Source organism: Notechis scutatus, chromosome 3 (assembly GCF_049901735.1).
Source record: "Notechis scutatus isolate UNSWTSFEM ecotype Mainland chromosome 3, rNotScu1.2, whole genome shotgun sequence".
NCBI lineage: Eukaryota > Metazoa > Chordata > Lepidosauria > Squamata > Elapidae > Notechis > Notechis scutatus.
The window spans coordinates 89,915,909-89,928,219 of record NC_142011.1 but is presented as its reverse complement, the minus strand read 5'-3'; the positions used below and the strand labels follow the sequence as shown (position 1 = coordinate 89,928,219).

Sequence of the window (12,311 nt, the reverse complement as noted above, 5' to 3'; positions counted from 1 at the left end):
CATGGGAGAAGATAATTTAACCTTGGTTGCAAAATACATTTCCTGACAGCTGTTTCCTTTCTCATGTATTTCTACCTTATTAATATTCTTTTCGGTTGTTTTGGAAAGACTAATAGTAAGTCCAGCTGGATAGTCCTTCCTATCAGCAAATTACGCAATGCATATACATTAGCAGCTACTTCTTTATTCATTGGCAAACTTTCAGTAATAGCATTGCCCCATTACACAGATAAAAACTTAATTATATTACTATTCAGACATTATGTTCAGACCCCTTTCATGGGGGGGTTGGCAGATACATGGCACTTTCCTCTGTTGTCACAACATCTTAGGGTTTCTGTGCAGTTTTAGAAGTTCAATGAACAATCTATTTGTTCAGCTCCTGCTGCAGAGAAAATGTATTGAAAGCAAATTTGCAAACTTTCCACCAATATTGCAAGATAGGTGGTTTCTCATCAGCAAGATATCCTGGATTTGGGGATTTTCTTCTACTTTACAACGTAAACCTTGCTCCTCTATCCACTCCACTATCTCCCCATACCCCATGAACATACTGAGGAATGGATTTGCCATTTCTGCTACATGGAGGCCATATAGGCTTTTACAAAATGCATGTTTCTGGTGAAAAAATAGAAGTACAAAGCAAGAACAGAGAGCCAATTAGATAATATATTCTATGTTTTCCCATTGGTCAGCTAGACAGACAGAAAGCTGATTAATTTAAGGGATGGGAGCAATGTAAGGGATGGGAGCAAGCACCAGATAATGGAGGTGAAAAGATTGCTTATATTTGGGCAGGATGATGGTGTTGAAGGTATGGGCCTCGAATTGATAAAATAGGAGTTATATTTCTCATTTACCCATGTCTTTATCTTCTCAATATGCCCCAAAATGGTGCAAACTACTTTTTAGTGAACCATCCTTTCTGATTTAATACAAAATGGGGAAAATTTTCCAGGTTTGAAACAAACAAGCTAACTTCAAAGTACGGTTTATTGAATCTTGATATGCTTCAAAGCTGGTCATTTGAGATGAAGTGGAAATCTATTTTTAATTACTAATTTGTTCACTTATTCACAACTTAAAGAGGGGATTATGTGTATGCGGCTTTTTTCTATCTTGAGAGAGGAACATCTGAATGCAAACTTAATATTTTTTATTATATTTTTGATCATGAAAACCTTACACATAGAAGAAAGGACCTGTCCTTTGGTCAATCACAATTACAGTAACTTTATATTGAAGGAGACATGAGGGTAAAACAAAGGTAGCAGTTTCCTTATTATAAAATTGAGTTACAGTAAATTTCATTGCAAGAATGCTACACTTTGAGCTTTAGTGGGCAATATGTCGCCAAATCTCTCATACCAAAATGTGATTGATCAACACAAAATTGCCCTCCTCAGGCTGCCACTCATAGGCAGAGAGAAGGTAGTTTGAAGGTAGTTCACTATTGACTACTGTTAACAAAGAAATGGGTCCTTTAAAGAGAGATGTAATACCTTTCTTTTGATTACAGGGTGAAATTGGAGAGCCAGGTCAAAAAGGGAGTAAAGGTGACAAGGGAGAAAATGTAAGTCTTTTCTAATTCCACCCCCCCACCTCCAGCTACTGCCTTTACTATATTGCTTTTTTATTGCCTGGCAATAAGGAAATGCATGAAAAAATGTATCAAAAACCAGTATTCTCAACAAGCAGGAGAAATGTCTATTTTTTGCAGAAAGATTCACATTTCTAATTAATAAAATAAAGAAGGGGCTTCCTATTTCTTGATAATGCTTTTTGATTATTGTTATATATCTTCAATATGGTTCAACTTCCATCTTCTCACCACTGTCCATGACAGATCAAAGCTACTTTTTCTCCTTTGGGGTTGCACATCTTCCTAAGCTTGGAAAAACGCCAAGGAAAGTATCTACAGGGCTACCACTATTCCAAGAGATCTTTGTAGTTGATCAGATTCTCAAATAAAGTTAGTTCTTTTCCCCGCTGTTGAAGTAACAATAATTGCTGGACTTTCTGAACTTTGGAGTTATGGAGATGGAGCTCTCCCCCAGATTATCCTTGCAATTTCTCCTATTATAGCAAGAAATAGGATGCTGCTTGTCACACTCATAAATACTATATGTGACACTCTACTTGCCAGGAGAAAAGGATTCCACTAAATTTACTTCCAATTCTTAGCTTGACTTACTTTGTTTTGGACATTTAACAGATTGTGAAAACTTTTGTTTATTTTTGAAGGGCATTTTGATTGCCATAGCTAATTACTGTTATTTATACATGAGGCTCCTTTTTTCTCTTTATCATTTGTTTTTTTAATAATAATTTTATCTGTTGTCACTGCATTTCACATTGTTTTCTATAGTGCAGAATGTTAAAATATTAGGTGACAGCATATCTTATTATGTTTTTAATTTTGTCAGTCACCTTGGGCATCTTGGTGACATAGTTGTTGAAATAGTAAGTAGTGGATTTAAAATATTTTCTTACAATTTATTTGTTATTAAAATGACAACGTTTAATTTTCCTGCCTTGCTTTTCTCTTTTCCATATGTGTTTATTATATACATTACTGTGTTAATATAGAAAAAGAAATTTATGTATTTTCCATATTTGGAAAATATGTATCAATGCACAAATTTTGGATGTTTTTAGTCAGATATCTAACATGAATCATTTTCATTTTCAGGAATTGTTACTAAATTATTGTCATTTTAATTGTCATTGCTCAATAAATGTCATGGAAATATGAGCACATTTTAATATGATCATAAGATACTCGGATGCATTTAAATTTAAATCTTTAGTTTTACCTTTTTTAAAAAACAAGTTAAAATGAAGTACTATTTTCAAGAAATATATGTCATAAAATAAAATCTTATTTTAAATAAATATAACATTATTCAGGCTTATTTACTGCATAGTAATATATTATTCTCATTTAAAATTCCATTTTATTTATTTATCCAAGCTTGATCAAGTACTAGTGATAATGCCCTTTACCCTATAACAATATGAAGAAGTTTAATTTAATTTCTGGTCCAATATTTCAAAGGTTGGGTGAAGATGTCATCATTCCCTTTCTGTCAGTCTACATTATGGACCATATGGAAAGGGAGATCTTTGTTGAAAGACTAGTTCTTTTCAGTTCCTTCCCTCCCTTTCTTTCCAGCTGGTTGCATTAACTCTTCATGCTGAACTTTAGCTTAAGCTGTTGAATTTGCTTTCCTTTTTCCTTTTTCCTTCTTCTTGTGTAATTTATTTGATACTTTAAATCTGAGAAGAAGAAGATTGTGCTTGCTGTCTGCAAACATCTCTGCCCTTTCAGCTGAGGACAAAGATAGGAAGGGTGCAAATGAATGAGTAAATTAAAAAGCTAGAATACTAAAGCCTGTTTATTAAAAAAGCAAGACAGATGCATTGAGAAGATGTAAAAAAAGAAAAAAAAAACCAACCCCAGAACATTGGTCTGCTTCAATGAATGTAATAAATGTTAAGCTCCATCTCTTCAAAGAAATATGATAATGCATGTTATATTTGAATAATGCAAGAAAGCCGTCCTGGAGATCCTCTATTTATCTCATTTTAGATGCTAGCATTACCCTCTTTTTGATTTCTTCCAGGGACCTTCAGGACCACCTGGTCTTCAGGGTCCCATTGGTGCTCCTGGAATAGCAGTAAGTTTCCTGTTTGTTACAAATCGCAAATGAATTCTTCAGAACTTTTTGTATTTATAAAAAAAAAATCTCACTGTTCTTTGAAAAACTTTAGAAATGATTTACACAGCCTAAAACCTGGGATTCAAACAAACAAACAAACATCTTCCAGGACTCTATGACTACATACCTGCAAGGTTAATGTAAGCTTCAGGGTTATAGCAATGCCGTTCTGCTTCCTTTGTTCATTAGTATGACAATACAAAAGCAAAACACGTTTTTTTTGGCAAAGGTTCTTCATTGAACACAAAAGCTTTACATATTGTACAGGTGTTTCATGTACTGTACATATCCCACTGCTTAATTTTGCATTCATTTAAAAATCTGTCTTTGTGAATCAGCCACATGTCTATTATGGATAGCATCCCTTAGGACTTTTCCAGGGTAATATCTAATCAAGAAAATTCTGTAACGATTTCAGATAACTGTGAAAGACAGCACCATTATCCATGTATTTAGCATTTTTCCCCCTAAGCAAGACAAACTGCTCTTGGCTAATAAATGGTACTTTTGATATTTCTGTGACAAGCATCTGAACCCCTTCACTATTTACTCTTTTAGAATGCTTGTTTCCCATGATTGAATTTATGGAATCATTTGCAAGAAATTAAGTAAAGAGAGCAATCTTGGATATGGTTAAGCTGCCTCGGCGCAACTGAAGTCAATGAAATGTTTTCATAGCTCACAGAGTTAGGTTCAGAATCTCCCCCATTTTCTAGACCTGTACTTTTTACACAACTAATGGAGCTGAAATTGTTGGGTCATACTTTACATTTTGAGTCAGTTATACCTATTTCAATTTACAGGGAGGTGATGGGGAGCCTGGTCCAAGAGGACAACAAGGAATGTTTGGACAGAAAGGCGATGAAGGTCCACGAGGCTTTCCTGGTCCTCCAGGACCTATTGGCCTTCAGGTATATTTTATTGTATTATCCTTCCTGCACATATTAATCTTTTTTTTTCATCTATTGTAAAGTGAGCATATGTAAAAAATAAAGGCTACTTTTACATAATAAACAATACAGAGTGCTGAGAGTGACAACAAATAAATAGCAATAGTACTTAGACTTATATACTGCTTCACAGTGCTTTACAGCCCTTTCTAAGTGGTTTACAGAGTCAGCGTATTGCCCCCAACAATCTGGCTCCTCATTTTACCCACCTCGGAAGCATGGAAGGCTGAGTCAACCTTGAGACTTGAACTGCCAAATTGCAGTCAGCCGGCAGTCAGCAGAAGAAGCATTCAGTACTGCATTCAAACCACAGCGCCACCAGGGCTCATCCTTAAACCCTTAAATCATCATTCCAAATCACTTTGTAAAATTGTTAGAATTGTAGATGAAGCACTAAAGCAGTGAGATGCCTACTCAGTTCTTTAAAGGTTTGGATCATAATTATCCTCTGCTACAAAGATTATAACGGATGTGGAAGTATAGGTAAGCCATCCCAAAATACTGGATCTCTCATCAGGATGTCTACAAAAAAATAGGAGACAAAAGCAATCCTCATCATTCAAGGGCTTTCCCATGATTTTTTTTCTGCAGGCACAGCTGTTTCATTTCAAAGCTCCAGAAGGGAATTAATGAGTCAATCTGCTGCCTACTTTACAAAGTAAAATACATTCCAGTGTAAAATTGATTCAGTTCAGTGCAACATCTGGAACACTTTTCCATTTAAGAATAAGTATTAAAATGTTTTGGATAAGAAAGGAAACATGTTTTAAAACATTAAATATTTTTTTTAAAAAATGGCAAAAATTTAAAAGATGCATACTAATGAAATTGCTATTTTAGTAAAATGACTGATGAATTTAACATTTTTAGCTGCTCCACAATGGAAATACAGTGCAAATTTTGTCTGCATATGTAAGTTATAAAACTTACAATGTTGTATACGTTGTAAGTTTAATTTAGTAGTGATTGTGTGCAAGGTAACTACTCATTAATCTGAGTTTTAAACAAATGCTGAAAATGTTTCTTTCAATCTCATTTTCCTTTGGAATAATTTGTGGACCAGTGTTCACAAATGTGCTAATAAAGGGCCACTGAGCATTCAAGAGTTTGTGCAGAATGCATAGTAACAAAAAAAATCATGTACGATATACAGTACCGTTCTTTTTGTTATGAGGAATATTCCTTGAGGTCAAATTTTACTCGATATATCCAAATTATCATCACATTGTATGATACATTTGCAATCATACATACTAAGAAAGGTTTCAATGATACAAATCATTATTTTAAAACATTACCATTTAATAGCAGAGGTTTTTTTTTCCAATCTCAGTAGTAAGCCTGTGGTAAATACTGCAACTGATTATGTGTTAAGCTTTTTATAAATAGGTTGCTGTTTTAAAGTCTTTTCCTGGAATATCTGAACCTTGTTAGCTGTTCATCTGATAAAATGTGATGTCCCTCTTTCTATATCTTTTACTGTGCAATTTCTTAGTCTAAAAATAATAAGAAAACTCAACAGAACCTTCAGCAAAACTTCCTACCATACATATAGGAATGTACAAGCTTCTTACATCTAAAGGATTTTATAGTTGTAATAGCTGATATAAGAACAACTGATGATGTGAATTAAAGTTTCTAAGGTGTGCAATGAAACCATTATTCCCAAAGCACATTATAAAAGGCCATAGAGGTTACCTAAAAACAAAAATAAAATAATTGAAATATTTATTCAGTATTCTTAATCACCTCTCCAAGGGGGTGAAACCTCTTACAGAAAGAAAATAAAAATGAACAACAATAATAAATTGAAGTGATATAAAGAAAAAGTAAATTTTAAAAAGTACATGCCAGCATCAAATTCTTCAGAACATAAATTAGAACAGAGGTTTTGACAGTGGGGATATTTAAGTGTGAGCATATCAAGACTGTGCTTGAGAACAAATCTGAAAATAATTAACATACTTAACCTTAGACACATCTATTCTCCCATAATTGTAATGGTACTATTGACAGACTGAAAAATTAAACTTTCATATTAATTGAGGATCTAAGTTTGAGATACGATAGACAGGTTTATGGCTCAATAAATCTTAATAACAAACTGCTAGATTAGTTGTTAGTGTGTGTCATGTCAGCAAATAGTAATTGATGTGATTCTAGCGTCTTCAATACGAAGCTCTTTACTTTTTCTACAGTCACATCTGCAAACAAGTAATTTGTAGGCAATGATTCATTCAAAGCATTGTGACCACAATTGTCCTAATTCTTAGGACATCTGTGTAACTTTTCGCTCCTGAGATACTGATGTCTAAACATGCAATGTACACACATCTCCAGGGTGGGATTCAAAATTTTTAACAACCAGTTCTGTGGGCATGGCTTAGGTGGTGGACGTGGCTTGGTGGTGATGTGACTGGGTGGACATGACTTGATGGTCATGTTATTGGCTGGGTGTGGCCAACTCAACATCACTCACATCGAGGCACGCATCTCCTCCCCTGGCCTCTCATGACTGTGGGGATGCTGCAACAGTCGTAAGTGTGGAAAAATGGTCATAAGTCACTTTTTTCAGTGCCATTGTAACTTTGAATGGTCACTCCACACAAGCAAAGTACCAGCAAAGGAGGGGAATAAAACTCCAGAGACGTACCTGAGACAGGAAGTCTAGTCCTACCAAGAATGTAATAAGGGTTAACGGAGAGGCAGGTTCTGTAAACAACACCAGAATGTTTCCTTCCTGCCTTCCTTACAGGATTAGGCCAGTAATTTCTTCTAACAACCGGTTCTCTGAACTGCTTAGAATGTTAACAACCGGTTCTAGCAAATAGGTGCGAACTGGTAGAATCCCACCCCTGCACATCTCCCAGCTTCCCCCTCCTCAGAAATATCTATACGTGGAAGACTTATATTTGCGATGTATGGGTACAACATATATTATGCTTCGTGGTCCAGTTTTCTGTTGACTATTTTATTAGAAATCTGCTACAATTTCAACTTAAAACTTAGAGCATAAACCTGTCCAATATCCTAGTGAGCCAGGACTTTCCTATTTTCCTTTGTAAGCATATTCAGTTCAAGCCCAATTTGTCTTTTCAGTAGGAAAAGGGATTAGATTCTATTGACTTTAGCACTTGAGCTTAATGTGAACAATTTGAACCTGATTCTTGAAGTATCACTCTGAAAAACATCCCATTATAAAGCTCTGTTACAAGCATTTAGTGCACATTGAGAGGTTCGGATAAGACTACAGCAATAAATCTTGCAGTCAATGGAAAAGAAAGACAGCTTCTGTTCATATAATCTGAAGTTCTGAACGAATTCAAGAGCAACATAGCTCATGAATCTCAGAATTCAGTGCTATGCACCCAGTGATCAACATCTATTTACTGTGTCTTTAAATAATTCATAACACCTGCCATTAAATTATCTTTAGATACTGGTAATAAGTCAAGCTTTTATTGATTCTACAATTCTTCATTATTCACAATCAATTAATATATTTCATTATGCATATTACCATTTCTTATAGTTTCCTTTTTTTTAAATGCCGCAAAGTCTATTCAACTTCTAAATAATTGGAATGAGCTGGACAAATGATACAACAGGAAAAAAGTTTGTCTCATATATATTAGATTAAAAATGGTCTATAAAAAGCCATTGTTATATAACCTCTTCTTCTTGCATATTTAGTAAGAGTGGGAACAACTTGAATTTGCCTTACCTGTTAATACTAATCAACATAATTTGCAGGTTCTTACCAAAAGCAATTATCCTTCTGTTTCTATACTTCTTCCACTTATTTTCAGCGCTATTCTTCAATTTTTGAAAAATATACTTATATTTTGGGGAAATACTTGCAAAAAACATTAAGAGAATCATGCCAGAATTTCTTTGTGCTTGAAGGCAATACTAAATTAAATGTAGAAACAAGGTAGAATAAATTTATATTTTAAAAATTTTGAACATTTTATAGAAAGCAAAAGAGAGAATTCCTTGATCATTAATAATGTTACTGAAAGCTATAATTATCATATTTGAAAGATGAATGTTTTATTGCTTGATGTAAAAAGACTTTGTATGTGTAGAAGGCTAAGGGCACTATTTTAGAAATGAAAAAAAATATAGACAGCATGTCACATATAACTTGAGCCATTAAGGTGAGTTTTTCGCATAAGAGATCTCTTAAATATTAGATCCAACAAAAGTTTGACAGTATTGAAATCAGAATATATGATAGCTATATAAGTGCTTTGGCAGATTTTAAAGTCAAAATGTAAAATTATGATTTGTGATGTGGGCATCTGGATTGAGTACACTATTTCCATTTTCTGAAAAGTATTTATTTTGCTCTCAAATACAAGTAGGTAGCCAGCTTGGTGTAGTGGTTAAGGTGCTGGCCTAGATACCAGGAGACTGTGGGTTCTAATCCTGTCTTAGTCATGAAAGTTGTCTGGGTGACAGCTAGGAAGGTGACTTTGGGCAGTCACTTTCTCTTAGTTCAACCCACCTCACAGGGCTGCTGTAGGAAACAAGTGGAGGAGTAAGGAGCATTATGAGTGTTCACCACCTTCAGTTACTTATAAAGTAATAAAGGTTGGATAAAAATTGTATGGGATAAGCATCAGGATAGATGCACTTTTCAATAGTTGTACTTCACTTAAGAAACTTCTTGCCAGTCTACCATACAATTCAGTGCCAGGAAAAACATTTGAGCGTTCCAAACAATGTTTCTTTTATCATGGAGATCATCTTTAAACAACTGTGCTTGAATTGCTTTTTAGAATAATATTGTTTTGTATTTTATATTTTAACTTGTGGCATTTGTTGGTGAGTTCTTCAGGAGCCATTCTCATGAATCGGCTGTGCACATTCAGTTAATAAAATGAGTAAAATGAGATTGCAATGCATCTACAAAAACAAGATGGAGGCCTCATTCTCTGTATGATTTCACGCGCTCACTTTAGAACTTTGGAAGTAAAAAACGCTAAGGAAATCTAGATTTCTCAAATGTTAGGTTAGAAAATGTTTCAAATAACAAATAACATGCCGTTATTTTAACTATTCTATAATTAATACTAGGCATTTCTATTGCTGTTTCTTATCACTAGGGTCTTCCTGGGCCCCCAGGTGAAAAGGGTGAAAATGGCGATGTTGGTCCAATGGTAAGACGTTGTTCTTTCTCCTCTAAACCTGCCCATAAAGTTGATTCACCAAAGGTGGTTCAAAATAAGGAGCAAGCTAAACTTACTTTTCCCATTTCCTCTTCCTCTTTGGATCAGACTTATAATTTCATAATTTTGTTTTGTGTTTTCTCTTTTGCAGGGCCCTCCAGGTCCCCCTGGCCCTAGAGGCCCTCAAGGTCCAAGCGGATCAGATGTAAGAAATACATGAACATTTGATGATATATATGTATGTGGTTTAAGGCATAATTAACACATGACTCACCTTAAATACTCTTCTCATCCAAGGGTCCTCAAGGTCCATCAGGTTCAGCTGGCTCTGTTGGAGGAGTTGGTCAGAAGGTAAGAAAATACAGTGAATGTTTTTAATCATTTTGTGCCTTATGGAATAGGAAACACACATCATCCCTCTGATGTTCTGCTAAGAGATTGGACTGTAGTGTCCATAAATCCCTCTCAACAAAAATACATTATCCTAAATATCTACTTTTGAACTCAGTGATGGTTACACTTTAGGGCAGGAGTAGTCAACCTTTTTATACCTACCGCTCACTTTTGTATCTCTGTTAGTAGTAAAATTTTCTCTAACCGCCCACTGGTTCCACAGTAATGGTGATTTATAAAGTAGGGGACAAAACCACTACCGCCCATCATGAAAGCTGGAATGCCCACTAGTGGGCGGTAGGGACCAGGTTGACTACCACTGCTTTAGGGCATATGTATAAAATTGCATCTAATCAATATCTTGTTCCATAAGTGTCCATAGACTGGGGTTTGATTTGCTGTGTGCATTAGATGTTTGTGACAAAATATATTATTATTGTTGCACAGATGTTTAGGTTGGGTTCAACATTTTGTTGAACCAACAGATGTTTTGTTGAATCAGACAGATGTTTAGGTTGGATTCAACATTTTTGTCCACCTTGGAGACCTTTTGAAGGACCTGGCTTAGGCAGATATTGTTTGTTTCATGAAGTTAAAGGTATCATAACTGGATGTAGGTTATTGCAATTGACTGGTGGTGATTTTGTCAATCCTAATGGTATTCAAGTTGTGCTCCAGATGTTTTGGAGTTGCACCCAAGGCACCCATTTCTGTTGGTAGTATCTTTGCTTTCTTTTTCATAGTTCTACTCCAATTTGTAGATCTTGGCATTTTGTGATTTTTTTTCCAGTTGTTTCTCTTCTATTCTGGGAACTGCCCTCTTCACTATCCAGACTTCTTTTGTCTTTCTTATTGATAATTGTTAAATCTGGCTTGTTATGTGGCAGGTGCCATATTATTATTACTGCCTTTTTATACATAAAATCCCAAGGCAGTACGGTAGGTGCGGCAGTGTCAAAACTATAGTTAACCTTTGTTGAATTATTATTTAAATTTTATTGTAATCTTGATGGGGATGTAAAGAATTGGGGGGGGGGGGGTTATGAAAAATTGTTTCATTATAAAAACAAATTGAATATACTATTTTGGGTGGAGTTGCCATTGTCAGAATACATTTGAAGATAGTGCTATTAACTAGTAAACTGTACCAGCAGATATAATCTAATCTAAAACATGTCTAAAAATTGAATTTGTCAAATTTAGAATCTATCAAAAAATAGGTTTGAAACTTTCTTTCCTGTCTTTTTTCACTGTAAACTACCCCCTTTCCCAGATCTTTTAAAATGTAACTTGGTTTTCTTTGTTTAAAAAAAAGAAAATATGGGAATGCTTACATCATGATTCCCTTTATTTGTATTTTGAACATTTGCACTCAAGAATTGGGACCTTGGAAATTGAAATTGTAGATTTTAAGTTTATAGAATCTAAGAGAAATCATTCTGTATCTACCTCTATGTATTCAGAGGGACTGACCACATCAACCCCCATGATCCTGGCATTATGGAGGTGAATTTGGATTATAATTGCTAAGTTCCTGGCCATATGGCTTTTAAAAGTTGGTTAAGAATACTGAGACTTATAGAATCAACATATCCACAGGATGTCAAGTTGGAAAGAATACTTTATCTATATATATATATATAAAAGTGAAATACCACTCATGCATCATCAAAAAAAATCTCCAAAAGCCTCAATCTCATAAAGCCTACAAACCTGAAATTTGGCACATATGTTCCTCTTGGCTTCTAGGTGCCCATTAAGAAAGGATTTTTCAAAATGACCATCAGAGCATTAGTATTTTGTATATTATTATTAACACACTCTGATGCTAAGGAGTTCTACTCCGTCTCCCCACCTGAAAAGAAATCTCTTCCAAATGCAAAACATAAGCAGAAGAGAGGAGTTTCAGTTCTAGTTTCATAGCAGCAACCAGCCTTAGTACAGAACAGTTGAGCTAAGCCATGCCCAGGCTCCTTGCTGTCTCCTTCTTGCTCACACGGCAAATACTGCTTCAGTTTTCAAACAGCCCTCAACTCTCTCACACACTGACAGGACATTAGCCAGATGAATAT

General features: G+C 35.0%; 1 protein-coding gene across 2 annotated transcripts in view; it reads left to right on the top strand.

The window, feature by feature from the left end:
• Positions 1-12,311, top strand: part of COL11A1 (collagen type XI alpha 1 chain) — a 272,464-nt gene that overhangs the window by 206,154 nt on the left and 53,999 nt on the right. For both annotated transcript variants that reach the window (XM_087960746.1, XM_087960745.1), the window contains 6 exons: positions 1,520-1,573; positions 3,627-3,680; positions 4,526-4,633; positions 9,784-9,837; positions 9,998-10,051; positions 10,144-10,197. In XM_087960746.1, the coding sequence (XP_087816872.1) occupies positions 1,520-1,573; positions 3,627-3,680; positions 4,526-4,633; positions 9,784-9,837; positions 9,998-10,051; positions 10,144-10,197 (378 nt within the window). The remainder of the gene's footprint in view (positions 1-1,519; positions 1,574-3,626; positions 3,681-4,525; positions 4,634-9,783; positions 9,838-9,997; positions 10,052-10,143; positions 10,198-12,311) is intronic.